Source organism: Patagioenas fasciata, chromosome 2, assembly GCF_037038585.1.
Source record: "Patagioenas fasciata isolate bPatFas1 chromosome 2, bPatFas1.hap1, whole genome shotgun sequence".
Lineage (NCBI taxonomy): Eukaryota > Metazoa > Chordata > Aves > Columbiformes > Columbidae > Patagioenas > Patagioenas fasciata.
Genome location: NC_092521.1, coordinates 137,962,135 through 137,980,436, shown reverse-complemented (window position 1 = coordinate 137,980,436; position 18,302 = coordinate 137,962,135). Strand labels below are relative to the sequence as shown.

Here is an 18,302-nt window from a genome sequence, read left to right as displayed (position 1 = left end):
AACCTCTCGTTTCATGAACAAAATGGCCGAGGAGATGCCAAACCTTCTCCAGACACCCTTGGGTAAGGCCCAGCAAGTTCCCCTCTCCCCATCAGGGCCCGCAGCAGCGGGGCAGATGGCGCTGCCGGCCCGGGCAGCTCCCAACGGGGAGCCCGCGTTCCACCACCCCGACAGGGGAACTAAGAGCTGCGCGGCCGACCCCACCGCCTGTGCCGGGGAAAGCTCTCAAGTGCCCGCAGATAACGGGTGACGGGGCCGACGGGCAGAGCCCCCGCCAGCCTCGCAGCCCACCCTGCGCCTCCTCATTTGCACACTTTTACCTTTGCGCCCGTCAGCGGCCAATCAGCGGGCGCGGCGGCTGGCAACGGGCGCCGCTCACCTGCTGCGGCCGCGCCCGCTCCGCTGCTGGCGCCACTCCGCCCCCAGCCTCCCGCTGCGCGGTTCCCGGCGGCGGCAGCGGCGCGATGGTGTGCGGAGGCTTCGCGTGCTCTAAGAACTGCCTCTGCGCCCTCAACCTGCTCTACACGGTGCGTGGCCGCCGCGCTGAGGCGAGGCGGTGGGAGGGAGGGGCGCGGGCTGCCCTGGCGGGGTGCCCCTCGCCCTGCGGGTTCTGCCGCCGGGTGGGGTGAGGAGGTGTCGGGGCTCAGTCCGGCCTGAGGCGGCTGCTGGTGTTGAGGGGCCGGGGGGACGCCACGCCGGGGCCGCCGCTCGGTCGCGGCCTCCGGCTGAGGCGGGGGAAGGTGGCACCGGTCGGGCCGGGCTTTGTCTCCGCGGAGACGTGGCTCCCTGGGGTCAAAATCCAGGCGGTCGGGCAGCGGTGACACGGGCCGGGGTCTCGTTTCCCGTGCCCACGCCAGGCTGGGCCGGGGCGGCCCCGTGGCGAGGGGAGGCCCGGGCCGCCGCTGACCTTTCTTCTCTGCCTGCAAATGTCGCTGCGGCAACCCAGGCGTGAGCGAGGGAGGGTTTATTTTGTTATTCGCCAGCCAGGGAGTAGCACCGGCTTAAGTGCAGATCGGTGAGTGACAAGTGCCGTGTCGGTGCGTTGGGCCCTACGGGGCCTGGAGAGACTAGAGCACATCGGAGAAGGAGGGTGATGCGCTGGAGGGGCCCCGGCCCTGTGGTGAGGGGTTTCCCGGCTTTCCCTAGGGACCGACCAGTGGGTTTCAAAGTCTGGTTACTTCGGGGTGCTGAGAACATGTGTAAGGGGAAAAGTAGGAATATACTAAACTGAAATAATGGGATTGCTGGGAGCTCCCTGCAGGTGCCTGCTTTTGTTCAGGCAAGTTGGAGGACCTGTTTTCAACAGAGAACAACAAAGTCTCCACTTGTGGTACAGCTGTGGGTTTTTCTTTTCATTATTTTAAAATGACACAGAAATAGTAAGAAACAGGACTACATGTAGTGACTTCTCACAGCACATCCGGACAGATAGTATGTCTTCTAATGTTTCATGTTAACAACTGGGAATGACTTTCAGCAGACTGAAACTTGGGTCAGCCAGAGCTTGTGTACAGTTGTATCAGTGCTTTTCTGAAGGCACTGTCTGATCTCATATTAAAGGCAAGACAGGAGGCTTCTAGCTGACAGTTACTGTACCTGATGGTGATCACCAGGACAGAGTGCAGATGGAGATAGAAGCCACCTGTGTTAAAGCCAGAGTTGGTTGTTATTATATTATTTGGACCATGAGGTTACCCTTGGTCCCTTGGAAAAGAGCAGAACAAAAACCTTAATACAGGAGAGGGTGTGCTATTATGCATGTGCTTCCTTGGAGGAGCTTGTGGAATATGACCCTGAGAAGTCTCTGTAGCGTGTCTGGGGAGCCCAGCCTACCCACCGTGAAATTCACCCAGGATCACAGTGGTACTGTGGTTTGCCCATGCTAACCCCAGCCAGAACAGAGGGGAGCAGGTAAGCGTTGCCCCTGGCATCTATAGCTGGAGGTAAGTTTAGCGTATATAGATTCTCATCATTAAGGTAAGTTAGAATCATAGAATAGCCCAGATTGGAAGAGACCTAAGAAGATGATCTGGTCCAGCCTTTCATGGGGGTCCCTCATCCCAGTGGATGGGTTATAGATTTATTGTCCCATCCTGATTTCTCCTTTCCGTAAGTCAGAGATTAATGCAGGACGTTGTTATTATCTCTTATGTGACAGAAGTGAGAGAAATGTGGATCTTTCTAGCATAATACAGACACAAATATCATTTTGATGTCATATGGACAGCAGTTGTTGTTTTGTTTTGTTTTGTTTTTTTCTTGAAGGTACCAGCACTTAGTCCTACAACCATATATTAACCAAATCTAAGGAGTCGCGTTGGCGTCTTGGGTGTATTTAGCCTCAACACGAGTGGATTGATCTTTGAGACCTCTGTAGTTCTCTTTGTGATACCTGTACAAGGCACCTATGATCCTAGTCATGTGTATCCTTGAGCAGAATTTACTTTGTGGGTGTTACCTTGCTATTCTTTCATCTGACCTATGCAGAACACAAGTTTTTGCTGAAGGGAAAGAGTGACTTCTTTGAATTATAGTAACTGCAATATCCAGTTGTTATTGCTTGTGTCACTTATAAGCAAGTTACAGGACTAATGCTTTTAAATTCTGAGTTGCAGAAATTACATTTAAGGTATCTAGTTGGCCTGGTGGAGTTGATCCAGCAAAATGTGTGGACTTCTGTGTTCCTCAGTTAGACAAAAACCTGACAATATAACGCATAGGTTGCAACAGCACAGTGAATGGTGGCCTTCTTTTTTCCCAGCTGGAAAAGAAATGCAGAAGACAACCAGAGCAAGGACTTAACATCTTTTTAAACAATGTTAATTCAGATTAATAACTGGTGGGGATTAGTGAAGATAAAAAGGGATATTAGCTCAAGTAGGTAACACTTCTTGATTGTTTTTTGAGCTAGCGTTTGTGTCTGTATCATATGCTTGGGATGAATTAAGCCTCAGAACTGTATATTGGGGGTAGTAGTTTATATTCTCTTTTTCTTTAAAACGCTTCTAGAATAGGATATTTGAGCTTGACTTGTTTGTTTGTTTGTTTTAATGATGCCTTCTTTTACTTTTTACGTTAGTGCACCAAGAAAAATGTATATCCTGGCAGTAATAAATCAGATACTGGTATAAGGCAAGAAACCAGAAACCCACTAACCTAATTGCTCGCTTAATGTTCTTTTTAGATGATGACTTTTGGTTCTTCTCTGAACTAAGTTAATGTCTTTAGGCCATGATTCTATTTTAAAATTTGTTTTATATGAGTAATTCTGACATCTATGCTGCGTCATGCTACCTTCAGTATGGTTCCTTATGGGTATTATAAAAATAGAGGAAATTAATTGACTATTTGTTGAGTCAGTGTGTATATAATGATGTGTATTGCTGGAATAAAATCTTACATGAAAGAACTGTCTGCATACAAGGACATTTAAAATATTAGTTTTGGTTATCTGACCAATTTTATTGTTACTTAATCATATGAGCATTTCCCATCAAATGACAAATCCCTGCAAACTGTTTAAAAAGCCTGTCCACAGAGTTCTGCCAAATTCAAGGATGTGTATGTAAAGCAAGACTTCTAATCTTGCAGCTATAAGAACCCTAGATGCTCACTCCACCAGTATTTGCTCACTTGAATCAGACAGGGATTTCCTTAGGTAGACAGTGTTCTTTCCAAGCAAGTCTTGAGTAATTGTGTCAAAGTGTGAACAGCTGATATCTTATTGCAAATCAGATTCTCAGAAAGGAAAGGGAAATTCCTAAGTCCTAGCTCGCGATGAAACATTGAAGTGGTAGCTAGCTTGCAAGATTAAATATTTAAATGAAAAAAACAAAAACGACAGTTCGTTTGGATGGTGTTTGCTGGTTTTGTCACTTAATTATTACTTCAGAAGCAAACATGAACTGTTTGTTCTCAGTATGTAAACATCTTGCCTTTGTTTTAATAAGCAGTTTTTCAGTTTTCCATACACTGGAGTGGCCATTTGATTTGAAGTAAAACATGTGATAGCTTTACCATTAAAAGTGTGTATTTTTTACTAGCACAGAGGTCATTCCATAAGAGCATCCATCTTTCCTCTTAACACTGAAGAATACTTTTCTAAAAATAATTTGCTTTTTTTTATAATGCTTTGCTCTCTGAACTTGTTTTCTAGACTGCCTGTTAAGTGTCCTGGTTTTGCTATCACTTTCCAAAGCATTGTATTTGAAAGCTGTTGTGTTTTTTTGTTGTTGGGATTTGGGGTTTTTAATTTGTTTTGTTTGTTTTTTTTCCTTCCCTATTGGTGCCTGTTGTTTTCTGGGTGCCATTTTTATTGGAAGTGCAATTAGTGCATTTCTGCTGTCTTTATCAAAATTGCTTTTCCTGTATTATGGAAATATGCACAGATGAGGACAGAAATTCTCAGATTTGGGCAGTATGTATTTGGCATAGTAGAGTCTTTAATAGTGTTTGTCTTAGTTGCAGCATTCCTGGTGCAAAGATGTGAGCATGTTGCATCTTTGTGCAGATTTGCCAGCTCCATCTCCCTTCTCTTTGCATAGGGGAAACCTGGTGTCTGAGATACTGGCAACATCTGGATTTTCCTAGGGAAAGCGAATGTGACTGTTTCCCATGTTTTCTGATAGTTCCTGACCACCGTAATAGCCATGTGGAACCAGGTAATAGCAGACAGGAATTAGAGAAACACAGTTCTTGCTTCATGTGCCAGTTGGTTTCACAATAGTGAATAAACCTGCAATCTCTGAATTAATTCCATTTTGGTTTGTATAAGCTTGTTTTCTGCTGTAAGAAGTGAACAGTAAGTATCCTGCTGTTTGCTGAATTTGGTGGTCTGTGGTCAGCGTTCAGGAGAACAGTGTCAGGAGTTTGCCCCAGTGCCAGCCTGTGCTGGGATGATCTGTCTCATCCTCCTACCTGGATGCTCAGCAGATGGGACAGGTTGCCCTGGAGCCATTTCTGTCTTTCCCAAGGACATTTTTAAGGCATCAGTATGAGCTGTGCTATCTGGTATTGATGTATAAATAAAACTGTGGTACAGGATGTCCCAGGTACGTGGCAGGGAAGGTTAATATTGGTCATGTCAACTTGGTCTCAGGGATTTTTGTTTTCATTGGCTTTTTTGAGAAGGATTCTATGTTCATGCTTGAGAATACTGAAGAGTGACCACAGCAAAAATATGTATTTTAAGACTTTTTGTCAGTGCTTGGGAATGTCCTCAGGTATACTGTGTACCAATTTATAGCCAAAGTCACAGTGGTTTGTGATAGCAGGTCAAAATTGAGACATGTGCAGGGTCTGTAGACGAGATACGAGCTGGTTTTGGTTTGTTTTTTTTTTTTTTTCACTTGTCTGGCACAGAGTGCATAGTGGCGTTGGAGCTTGGAAGGCAAACTGCCTTTGGTGACAGAACTGGAGAATGACAGGACACAGAAGAAGGAGGCTACATGTAGCATGGTATGTTTTGATACCACTGATGTTTTCAACCATCCTAGTGGTGCAAGTTGACACTTTAAAACCACTACAATTATCGAGAAGCCCTTTGAATGCCCTGTAGTAGCTTTGTAGCTTCAGTTACTAGTTGTGCTCTTACTACTCTTTTTCATGTTGAGGGGGATATATGTGTGGAAGAAGCATCTATGGGATCACTGAGCTTCCTGAGAACATTTCACAACTTCTTAAAGAACAGTGAACAAACAAGCAGAGGTAAACATGGCAGAAGATAGTTGTTCGGCTACACAGCAGAAAGCTCGCATTTCCAAGGAGCAGGGAGTACAAAACAGGGATTAAATCTCACTGCCATTTTAACACGAAAGAAGCTTGTTATATGGTCAAAACCAATTTGATCCTAATCATTGGCCAGTAACATGAAGAACTCTGAACTAAACTGTCAAACTGAAAGAACTGGCTTTCATGATAAGAGACAAGAATGCTGCCTTTCACATAAATTGCTTGTTCCAAGTCATGTGTCTCACACCTGTTGAGTAACCAGACTGCTCTTCATTTAACTAAGTTGCCTAAATGTGCAAGATTTTGCTCTCTTTTAGAAATCCTTTGGAGGTACCCGGAGCTTTCCTTACCCCTCCGCTTTCCTTACCCCTCAGCTTTTACTGTGCTTTCAGTAAAGCTGAAGAAGTACTGTAAGGTGATGAAGTTGCTTACAACTTGGCAAGCTTACAGCTGTGATGGAAATCAATTTAGCTTAGGCTTAGCTTGCTAAATATGTACCCCTTCGTACTTCCTGCTGTTTTAATATGTTTTTGGATGAAGTGCAGGGGACCAGAATAATTGTCTTCAAGATTCTCTATGTTTGTGCAGAAATGGCTGGCAAAGTTGAAGGGAAGGGTGGTAGAAATCTCTGCCTTCAAAATGTATACCATTTGAGGTTTAAACTTGAAAGCCCTCTTAGAAGAAATGGAATATGAACTTTCATGTGGGGAGAGAGAGAGGTTAGGGATGATGTGTTGCATCATGTGTGTGATTTGTCTGGTTTGAGTTCCTGTTCCATATCCAGCCTGACAGCTATTCTGTAAATATTTCCTTTGCTGATACCAATGTAGATGCTATATAATTGCTTTACATGAGAATGGTGAAGCTGTATTTCTTGAAATTTAAATTCTGAAGTCTGTTGTTTACTAAACTCCTCTTTGGGCTGAGGCTACAAGAAAACTGTGGGAACACTGACTTCTGCAAATGACTTCCTTCCTAGCGAGCACTCCAAGCTAGCTGAAATGCTGAAAAGTTGCTAGTTAATCAAAACAGCAGGTTTGCTTGTGGATTGCTGTTGAAGGAAGAGGGAAATGGATTTGACATTTGAATTGTTTCTCAGTGGCGTTATTGAGAGAAACAATTTGTCAGAATCTTGGTTTCTTTTTGTAAAGTAGACTTTAAGCTTGCGGATAGTACACAAGGGGTAATTATGAAGAGTAATACAGTTTTCCAGTACAGGAGTGAGGGAAATGAGCAGCTATGGGCACAGGAGAACTTCAATTTAAAGAATAGACCAAATTAGTGTTTTTTATTGTGATTTTTGTTTGTTTATTCATTTGTTTTAGGAGGAGTAGTAATTTATGTAGCAGTAAGGGGAAAGAAAACTCTGATAAGTATGGTAAAAGCTAATGGTTTAATCATGTTAATCAGAAGTTAAGTGGAGAACAGGGCAATCAAACTTGTGATGACTTTGCCTCTGTGACAAATTCTCCTTTGTCTAGAAATTGTTATTTTTGAAACATCTCTGGAGTTCAAATGTGTGTGCATGTATATATATGTATAAAAATACAATGGAAGTCACTTAAAATGGAGTCTGATCCATCCCACTGGTCTTGGTCTTAACAGTCCCCAAAATCCTTCCTGTAGAGATGCTGATATTTGATTAAGATTTTGTCTATTGGCGGTATGCTTGATTTTTTTTTTTTTTCTCCATAGAAAAAGCACTTGGTTTTATAGTGAAAACTATAAACTATAAATTGATGAGTTTATATTTTGGGTTATGCTAAGCCTCTGTTTGCTTGTGTGCTTTTCAACTAAAGCTGCCAGCCTTTGTATTGATGGAGAGTATAGTATATAGTAAATAGAGATACTAAATTTAACTTACTGCCCATGGTTCTGTGTTGTTTTTCTGGTTTGTGGACAGTATGTGCTTTTAGCGTCTTCCTGTGAGACAGATTTCTCTAGCCTGAGATTGTAATAAATTGTTTTGCTCTCAATGCCTTTTGACTTTCTATGTAAACGCATCTTAAGTGAACGGGACCTTTAAAATCACTTCTGAGAACAAGACTTACACTTGTGTGTTTGAAGCTGTATAAGTACTTCTGAGGAATCATACATTGCTCTTTTATTGAGAGAGCTTCTTACTTCTTGTAAGAAAGTGTTTTCTTGATATCGGGTTTAGGAGCCGGTGATAGTCTCTCTTTAATGAGTAGATGATACAGAGGAGTCCTTGGGGGGAGTACTGAATCTGTCCTTTATCTGCCTGTTAAAGCTTGGTGTGAAGAGTAGCAGACCTTCCATGATGGAAGAGCTGGCTGTGGTGTGTGGGAGTGTTGGTTGGAAGGGACTTCTGGGGCTCATCTGTCCAGGCTCCTGCTTAGAGCAGATCTATGAATAACACTCATTTGCCAGCTGTGGCTTTGTCTGCTGAGTTGTGAAGACCTTGAGAACAAAGATTATCACCTCTTTGTGTACGGCACCACACCACCTTGCAGATATTTTTTCTGATGTCCAGTGTAACCTCCCAAGCCATTACTTGTGGTTGTTGCCTCTTGTTTTGTGCTTGGTCAATACTGAGAAGAGTTTGCTTCTGTTGTTTTTGTAATGTGCCTTCAGCTTCAGTTGCTATTAGATTATCCCTAGGCTGCCTCTTCATCAGATTAAACAAACCCAGCTCCATCACCTGCTTCTCAAACATCATCCTCAAGGTTCCAAGCCATTTTGGTGACTCTTCACAGGTTCTCAAATTTCTTTTCAACCTAGGGGGCTTGAAATAGGACACAGTATTTGAGCGGCAGTCTCATCAGCATTAAGTTTCCCATGATTGCACTCCTCTTGGCTTTTCCTCTTTGAAATAAGAGCTGACTCCTGGCTCATACTGAGCTTGGCAACCAGTGTCATCCTCAGGCCTATCTCAGGCTGTTGTTCAACTGATCCGTTCCTAGGCTCCACTGAAGCACCCCAGGAGCAGAATTTTGCACTTCATGAGGTTCCTGTTGGCTTATTCCTCAAGCTTATCAAGGTCCATCTGTGTTGAATCTCCATTTGGAGACTCAATCACTTTTCCTTGTTTGGTATCATCCACAGATTTTCTGAGGATTCATTCTGTCTTATCACCCACGTTGTTGATGAAGATACTGTATAATATTTGCTCCAGTATCAGACTTTTTGGTGCTCTTATCTGCTACCAGCTGGATGTTAAGGCGTGGATTACTACCCTTAAGCTCAGCAGTCCAGCCTGTTGTCATTCAGTCTAACAGGCCATTTCTTCAACCAAAGCCTTTTCAGTTTACTAATGAGACTACTGTGCGAAACTGGCTCCATTGTAATCACAAAAAACTGGACTGTGACTTTGTTTCTGGTGGATTTACCAAGCAAATATTTGAAAAATTAGTAGTCAAGGCTAGCTTTATGTAAGTAAACTCCTGTAGGTACAATTGAGTTTCACATGTACCTCAGTCTTCCTGGGATTATGCTGTTTTATCTGGGGGAGTTCTGGTGCTGTGAAATGTGGTTTCAGTAAAATAAAATGGGACATTCAGAAACTCCCTAGAGAGTCCTTTTTCCTTTATTTAACAGAAGTAGGTGACTTTTTAAATTAAGTAAATAAAGCTTATGCGTTTAGAATGTATATATGGCTCATTTACAAGTAGTTAGGGTCACAAAGTAATTTTGTTTCAGGTACATTTTACAAAGTCTTACCAGCCTCACTTTTAGAAATATTGCATCTAAATCCTTTTGTTTCAAAAGACTGAAATGAGCACTGCTGGGTAGTCATTTCTGGCGGCTGAACAATGCCTGACACTATGAGCCTTGCAGTGTTCTACAGACTAGTAAAACCTCTTCCCAAAACAGCTAAAGTTACTCTTTCCTGTTGGCAGTGATGTGTGTTTACTTTAGTTTTTCACATTATGGCATTATAAAACTATATATGTACATACATAGTTTTATTGCTCAACATTCGGATAGTCTAATCCAAACCTGAAAATGAAGAAATAACCGTAATTTCATCTTTTGGTCGACATGCAGAGGAGTCAGGAACTAAATCTGTTTCTGGTATGATTTGTAAACCTGCAGTGTTGAAACACGAAGTCAGCGTTCCACAATTTCAAGTGTCTAGAATTGGAGTAGCCAATAGTTATTTTGATCCAAATAATGTATCTGCCTGGATGGATGTAGCATTTTCACATAGCTTGGCAACCAGAGCCCAGTAGCATGGATTTGTGATCATACTGAACTTCCAGATGTTTTAAGGAACTAGACAGTGGACAACTTGGTCATGTGAAAGAAAAGAAAATACAGCCTTGGTATTGTGGTGGTAAAGCTTGAAAATGACACTGACTCTAAAACTAGAATGTGATCAAAAGAGCAACTGAACTATTTTATGTTACTTTATTTTTCAAAGCCAGTCACCTGTTTCCTGGACATCTAGGGTTCAACAATGGGTTCAAAAGCCAGAGTTTTTTTTTTTTTTTTTCCACTTGAAAACCATAGCAGTACGTGGCTGTTTCTACCAGAAAAACTTTTTGGACCAAGTGGCCACAGTAATACCTTTTAGTGTCATATACACTAATTTCTTGTGTACACCAGAATAATGGAAACTGAGATGCAAGCAGCAAGAAGTACGTCGTACCCTGCAACTGGTGCACCGCGTTTATCCAGTAGGTGTTTTAAACACAGACTTTGTTTAGGTCTCTTCTTCTGATTGTGATACTTCAAGAATAAAACTTATTTCATCTGAATTGTTTTAGACCTCTTCTAAAATGAGCAAAGAGCTGAATAAATACACATTTTGATATCCTGGAGGCAGATTGGTGAAAATAAAGATTTGCAGTCATAGCTCAGACAGGAGAAAAAAGTGTTCGTGAAAATCTTTAGGAGCAAAGTTTCTTCTTCTTCTCTTTGTGAAATAAATGGAAATTTGGCATTGTCTTTGAGACTTTTTTATAACACTTTGAAGAGCTGTGTAGTGGCAGTGTGAGTTCTGAGCTTAGAAGCTGATGCAGAGCACGAGACATCAGCCAGTGCTTTCTTACTGGAAATTGGGTTATGGAATTTCTTTTGTTGTTTGCTTCTGATGCTCATGTGGAAAAATAAATCTTCCCAGCAGTATGAGATAAATAAGATCAATGAATGGGCCTAGATCAGAACAGGTAGGTCTTGCACTTAACTGTCTGAGTAGCAAGGCTAACTTTTAACATAAAACATCAGGAAGATTATAGCCTTTTGCAACATGCAGTCAGAAAATCTGTCCCTGGCAGAGCCAAGGCTTTATTTTTTTCTTCTCGCCTCCATGTAATTCAGATTCATGATATCTTAGCCCTGTGTTTCAGTTTTAACTAAGCTTAAGGCTTTTTGTTTGAGAAACAAAGACAAACGGGAATTAATCCTAGAACTGTACTGATATTGATCAATTATTTGGAATTTTATAGGTTTCTTTCATCTCTTCATGTGGTAAGAGAGAGGTGAAGGTATGGCAAATATCCTCCTTCATGCAGACTCTTAAATTTCTCCTGTGGATTACTGGCTTTTGGTGAAAACGTTTTTTTCGAGGTGTGTTCTTGTGTGAACACACTTGAGAAAATACTCACTGTGTTTAATCTTGATAAGCATGACTACTTGTTTTACTGGATTACTTGATGTTACCTTCGATTTCCTTGTTTCAAAAGCAACACTACATGGGTCAGTCTTCTGAAGCATATTTAATGTGAAAAAATACACCGACATGTTTGGTATTAAAACCAACTAAAATGCACAGCTCTAGGTTAAGTATACTCAAATTGACGGATAAGTTGGAAATTTCCTCTTATATTTAACTTCTTTCACCTCTCTGGATAAGCAGTAGAATGTCGTGAGATACATCATTTGAATGGAAGCTGGTGAACAACTCTTTTAAGTGCTTGATGTAGGTTTGCTGTCAAATAAAGCCAGGAGGTTGGACTAGACTAAACACTTACTGTTTTTGTTCTCTTTTGTTTTGAATAATGATACAACTCCTGAGGATTTTTTGGTGAGGTCAGGGTTTTTTGAAGTTAAAACTTGTATGTTGAATTGGTGTTATTTAACAGGGAACGTAATGGGTGATAAATTACACATAGGTCTAACTGTTTGAAACATGAGAGTGTTGAGCAACCGGTGTGTTGGACATCTGGGTTGGCTTTGTCTGCTGCTTTCCTCCTGCTGTACTTCATGACAGATTTCGCTTCAGCTTTTCATGTTGGATTTTTATTTTTTTTCCGTGCTTTTGGCATGGAAACAGGAAAGGCTGGAGCTTCCTGCCCACCTAACAATAAATCCCAGTAAACTAACTGGGACAGATTCTGCCTACCTTCCCTGAATACCATCTCTAAAAGGAAGGAAACAGCGTAAGAGCATTTTGGGTATTGAAATAGGAGTGACTTCATAGTAGAGCTGTTTTTCTTTCAGAAATACATAGCAGAGACAGGCACTTTTGTTGTTTTCCTACATGAAGTCCTTGAGATACAGACCTAAAAAGTATTTTTGTGTGACCTTGTTAACTATTGTATTATATCATGAACTATGTAGAAGCTTCTCTGATGAACTAATATAGCTGTATTCCTGATTGCAGTAAGTTGGCAAAGTGCACTTTTTTACATGTTTAAAGATGTGGAGCTGTACATCCTATTTTCTTTGAATACGCTGCCCACATTTCAGAAGACACCTGGAATTTTCTTTCTTCCATTCTGTGATTGAAGCCAATGATTTTAGTTTATTTGTCAATTCTACTTTAAGTGTCTCTAGTCAGTTGCAAATAATGTAATGTGGCTTGATTTGCAGGTGGATTAGGTTCTAACAGTTCCACATTAGCAGTGTTGAAGAATATATGTACCTTAAAACATACGGAACTGAAGTGATCTCCATGATTAAGTGGAAGATTGGTTTGTTTAGGGTTGTTCTGCATCTCTTTGCACTGGAAAGAAAAACTGTACCTAATAACAACTTTAATGTAAAGAATGTAGCTGTGTGTAGGTTGACCCTCTGTTAATATGCAGACTGACTTTTTCTTTTCTCTTCCCTGCAGCTGGTCAGCCTGCTACTGATTGGAATTGCGGCATGGGGAATCGGCTTCGGCCTCATCTCTAGTTTCAGAGTTGTTGGAGTGGCAATTGCAGTAGGAATCTTCCTCTTCCTGATTGCCTTAGTCGGACTGATTGGTGCAGTGAAACATCATCAAGTGTTGCTGTTCTTTGTATCCTAATGCGTTACAGGGATCACGCTTGGTTAAAGCCATGTGAACAATCTGTTCTGTCAGCTGAGACGAATGTAGAAGGTGCTTCAGAAACAGAGCAGCAGTTCACAACCTTGTTTTGGTCAAGTGCAGTCTAAATTAAATTACCTTCCCCTTTATTCCAGCTTCCTTTTTTTCCTCCCTTGTTTGTGCTTTGAAGATGGAAGTATTCGCGTCTCCTCTTTTAAAAAATAAAATCTTGCTCATTTTTTGAGAGCTTTTAGTGGTGGGTCACTGTCACAGGTGCTTCTTACTGTGTACCCAAGCCTACCCCAGGCTAGAGTATGTGAACTATCAATGTTTAGCAGTAAAGAAAGGTGATACTTGCAGATAGCGAGCTGGTTGTAGCTGGCAGAGGAATGCATTGTGGGTAGTACAGGCTGTCAGGAAGCAGCACTTCCTTTTATACCTCAACTCTAGTGGTGAATCCAGTCTAGAAATGAGCGCAGGCCTTCTCCGTGCACTTTGCTGCCCCTTTATGCTCACTGACACTGTAAGCAGTGTGTGGTGCTGTCTTGCATAACAAAATTGATCTATTTGAAAGAGAAAAGAGATTCATTAGATAAGTCTTTATTTTTCTGGTTGTGGTCTATTAGTAAGTAGTGACCTCCACTTTACAAACAGTTTAATTGTGTGAGATAAATATCTGTTTCTGAACAGAGCAGCCAAATAGTGAAGACTTTCAAAACAGGATATTTTGTATCAAAGTTTGTTCTTTGTAATTTGTTCTGTTTTCAGATGCATTAGTCCAAAAGTGTATGAGAATATGTTCCAAAAGCAACTCTCACTTAGAACTTCAACCTAGATTAAAAAATATTTTGTAATTAATTACAAGACTATGTCATTGAAGAAAAAGAAAATCTGAATATGCAATACCCAGAAAAATATTTTCATTACTTCTGAAGTATCTTGAAATGGCAACACAAGTCCCTAAAGCTGGAAAAATTGACTTAAGATTTTTCTCTCTCAAACCCCCTTTTATTAACCTCTCTGTGCATGTTAACTTGCTAGGCAAGAAACATGTTACAAAAGCAAAATAAATTTGAGAGTATATCCTTAACTACCGTTTCCAGTACATGATTATTCTTTTGCTAGTCTTTATTGTCCAGCTTTCTGTCTCCTGTGCCTGTTTGGCACTAAACAAGGAACAGCAGGTAAGAAATGTTTCCTGACTTCTCAGTTGATGTAAAGCATAATATTATAAATATATGTACACACACACAAACATCTTCCTCAAAATGGGGAGAGCATATTTTAAGAAAATCGGCATTATCCTTTTAAATAAGGACTAGACCTTAGGCAATGCTTGGCCCTGGTAGCTAGAAAGAAATACATCTGATCCTAAAATGACTTCCAGCTGTGTTTTGGTTTGGTTTTAAGCTTCCTGTCTAGGTTTATGGTCACAAGTGTAACAGCATGATATCTTGACTATATAATGTGTTCAGCAGTTCCATATAAGCTGACGCTATCTACAATAATCTTAATATAAAGATAAAGCCACTGAATTGAGCTGGTGTAGCTGAAAAGGTTGTAACTACATGAGGAGCAGAGGTTACCCTGAAGTGTGAAAGTAAAACCAGCTTCCATGGGGTATGAAGACTAATTCTTAACTGCATAAGAAGCAGGCAAGGGCACAGTGACTAAATAATCATCTTTTATATGTAAGTACGCTTTTTGTTTGAAGTCTGAGCAGTCCCAGTTAGATGAATTGCAAGACCCATTACTAGCGCTCTTGTTAGTTTTAGGGAAAAGAAAGGTAGAAAATTAATTATGATCAGAATGTGCTGCTCCCAGGTGCTGCTATTTCATTAGCTATACAGGCTGTTGTAACTTTCAAGTCATATTTTAATATATTATCCTGATAGACTTCAAGATCTGAAGGTTTCAGTTAGGGAATTATTGATTTGGCCTAGTATATTGGTTTCCATTGAAATGCAAACCAGCTCAATTAATATAATATGTATTTGCTTATGCCTTCTAGAGTCAACTTCTGGAGGTGGGATGGAATAACACTAACAGCGCAAGAACAGATATTGAGAGAAACCTGAATTGTTGTGGATTCAGAGTTTTTGATCCGAATGAAGTCTGCTCTTCTGTAAGTTCATCATGCATGAGAAAACTCAGGTCATTGTGTTTGTTCATATGTGTACAGCTGTTTTCATAGTTGCAGAAATCAAGAGTTTTTTAAAGAAATGTGTAAGGTAGTTGTTACAATGATACTAAGCTTTCCAGCTAACTTATTGGAGACATAATTACACAGCACCCTGCAAGGATTGTACTCCATGGTCATTTTTATATACTTGCTTTTTTGGAGTGTTTTAAAACTGCTAGAGTTTGTCCATGGCTGGCAGCCTTTTATAGAGGTAACTAGACACTTTCACTTAATGGAATGTCATCAGAAAATGGAGTGCCATTCTGCTTATATATCTGCTGCAGGATTGTTTTAGAAGTCACCAGTGTCAACCATGTGCACCAATAATAGAAGAATATTCTGGAATGGTGCTGAGATTTGTTGGAGGCATAGGACTCTTCTTCAGTTTCACAGAGGTAAGAGGTTAGAAAATGTAGTGCTTTTCCCCCACTTCTAAGGCTTTGTTTTGTGAAATAATTAATTTTAGAGGGTTTGTTACAGGAACTCTCAGTGCCATCTCAGGAGTCAAATAACTAATTGGGTCATATTTTTCCAGGTCATCAGCTTGTTTAAGTCTGCCAAAAGGCGGACTTGTCTTTATTTGACACAACGAGTTCTTACAACTTTGTTATTTAGACTACAAACCACAACTAGATACCACATTAAAATGTGGTGCTCTAAAGTTTAAACTTTTGCAGTCTTTGAGGCTTTCTGGTTTGGGGATTTTTTTTGAATTTTTTTTGTGCCTCCTGTAGTGCAAGGATAGAGTTTCTTGATGAGTGAACTACGTTTTGAACATCAGGTTAGAAAGGTGCTTGACTCTGCATTAGTACCCAGATTACACATGTACTTCCTTTATTGGTTGGTCCTTGGAGCAGCCCCACAGTAACCCCACAGTAGAGCACGTGAAAATACTGCTGCCTATTGCACTTTTCGGGAGGTTTGTAGATATTACAGCAACGAAGGAGATACAGCAACTTCAACAGAATCACTCTGACATCTGCCCTCAGTTTCTCTACTAGGAATGTGAAGCTGCTGGGAGGGGGCAACATGGTTGGGGGAATGACAAGATTTGAAACTGTGCTAGAAAAACAGCCTTATAGTTAAATGTTAACTGTAAAATGAAACAATTTGGAAGATTTGTTTATCATTACATGAATAACAGGCTTGTGAATATTTATGATTTGGGGAGGGCGAAGTTTAATGCTAGACATGCATATGGGAAATATTTTGCACTGCATTGCAGGTACAGTTTTGGCTTTTTTGCTTTATTTTTCTCTCTGTGGCTAGGTATGTATTCTTTCTGAGAAGGTGCTTTTGTTTTCTAATTAAGAAAGCTGGTGTGTGGTTGTGCAGTTTTAGCAATAGTAAAGTATCGTAAACTCTTGTACTGGAGATTCATTGTCAGGATTTTATGTTTAAAACAAATTTTGTTAAAGTGATGGAAGGTGGGATTGCAGACCCTCTGCTTAATGTCTTTGTTTTTTCTTTTCAGATTCTAGGAGTCTGGCTGACATATAGATACAGGAACCAAAAGGATCCTCGTGCAAACCCTAGTGCATTTCTTTGATAAGTTTATAGAGGACTGAATCTTCTCTCTGCACCCTCTACTTCAAAATGCTGACTCTCTGTAGTTTGGTATTTCTCCGTAATAGGGATTCTACATGTACGCAAAAGAAAACTTGATTTCCATAAGAAATTTGTAGTTTTCATATTTAATTTTGCAGTATTCTTCTAAGCATCTCTATCTTGAAGTAGACTGGTGCATTTGGTAGCTGGGCAGAGTCAAATTGCTGCTCTGAGCTGGTTAAATAACTCTGTTAAGGCTTTGGTAGTTGATGTGTTGAACTCTATACAGTGAGTTTTATAGCACTACCGGCTTCTCTGGTGTCCAAAAAACCACTGAAGTGTTTTCTGCTATATTCGTTGATTACAAAAATTCACATGATTTCTCATAAAAATGCTAAAATTATATGGTGGATGGTTGGACAGTATGATTTGATTAGGATTTGAAATTAACTTGAGTCAGATTTTTTTGTCTTAATAATGGTCTCTCACTTTCCTGTTAAAGTAAAAATAGAAGCTTTGTTGTTTTCTGTGGTGCACATTAAGTACATGTTAATGACTACTGTAGTCTTCACCCCTCCCCTTCCCTGTTTGTTTTGGCTTTCTGGTAGCTTTAGAATTTTGTTGAGAAGAAAAATAATTAATTACTTTTTAAATTGATACCTTCACTATGAGAAAAACGAATGAGTAAAATCAGGAGAATGTAATCTGCAGCTGATTAAACTTTGACTTGAAACTTTTGTTTTCTTTGACAAGTGAATGAAGTTTGGGATTTGCACATCAGAATCAATAGTGGTCTGTCATCTTTAATGTAAGAAACTCGATGTCTGAAAAGTTGTTGTACAGCTCTTTTCTCAGATGGTGTAAAATTGTTGTTGTAATAACTTCACAGTGTATATTCCTCTGTCATCCAGCTAACAGTCTTGATTTCATGAGAGATTGAATGATGTGTGGAAAAGAAAGTTAAAAAAAAAAAAAAAAAAAAGTTTAAAAAAAAAACAACAGTGGTGGTTTCCAGTAGTGGTTTTTGTTTTGTTTTAGAAAAAGTAAAAGAATTAAAGTTGGAATGGTGCATTATCCATGTAGTAAGTGTTTTCTGAGCAGAAGGAAAGCAGGGTCCTTCTTCCAGGCTGTCATAGAAGCGCATCAGCCGGAACATCAGCCATCGCGACACAAAGGTACATAATGTCCATTTGTTTCTGATCACACTGAACTGCAGACGTGCACTGTGTTCAGCTGCTGCTTCTGGAGCGGTTGGCAGCTGCTGCAGCCTGAATATGGCTCCACAGGAAGGGAGGGGGAAGAGTACTAAGGCTAAATGCCAAGTACACAGCAGCTGAGTGAGGGAGACAGTGAGGGCAGACAAAGTGGGTTCTCATAGCCTCCCTTTACTGGGGAGATGCCTCCTTGCTTCTGCAAAGGAGGCAAAAAGAAGTTGACTTACATGCCCCTCAGAAAGTCCAGTGCTCCTGAAGAAGGAATTGTCTCGAGGTTTTAAACCGGAAGAGTTGAACCTGAAGGCATAGAGTGCCGTTAAGAACTTGCTAAAGACATCTTCTCTTCAGGTGTAGCTGATTTTTCCACAGCTGCTGTCAGCGCCATCTCCTGGTGTTTGCTCTGAGTTACTGCTTCGTATGTGGAGAAGTA

At 40.6% G+C, this 18,302-nt stretch overlaps 1 protein-coding gene and 1 long non-coding RNA gene across 2 annotated transcripts; both read left to right on the top strand.

The window, feature by feature from the left end:
* The first annotated feature begins 348 nt into the window (after positions 1-348).
* TSPAN13 (tetraspanin 13) lies at positions 349-17,732 on the top strand. The gene is made up of 6 exons (XM_065832581.2): positions 349-527; positions 12,752-12,919; positions 14,032-14,112; positions 14,940-15,053; positions 15,395-15,505; positions 16,585-17,732. Exons 1-6 carry the CDS (start codon positions 465-467, stop codon positions 16,657-16,659), a joined length of 612 nt encoding a protein of 203 aa, XP_065688653.1. The 5' UTR covers positions 349-464; the 3' UTR covers positions 16,660-17,732.
* On the top strand, positions 1,025-7,706 carry LOC139827276 (uncharacterized). The gene is made up of 2 exons (XR_011737738.1): positions 1,025-4,661; positions 5,362-7,706. It is a non-coding gene; the product is annotated as an uncharacterized lncRNA (long non-coding RNA).
* Positions 17,733-18,302: the final 570 nt, after the last annotated feature.

Coding starts and splice junctions, on each gene's coding strand:
- TSPAN13 (XM_065832581.2), top strand. CDS start 465: ATGGTGTGCGGAGGCTTCGCGTGCTCTAAGAACTGCCTCTGCGCCCTC. Junction 528..12,751: donor CCCTCAACCTGCTCTACACG/GTGCGTGGCCGC, acceptor TCTTCCCTGCAG/CTGGTCAGCCTGCTACTGAT. Junction 12,920..14,031: donor ATCAAGTGTTGCTGTTCTTT/GTATCCTAATGC, acceptor TACCGTTTCCAG/TACATGATTATTCTTTTGCT.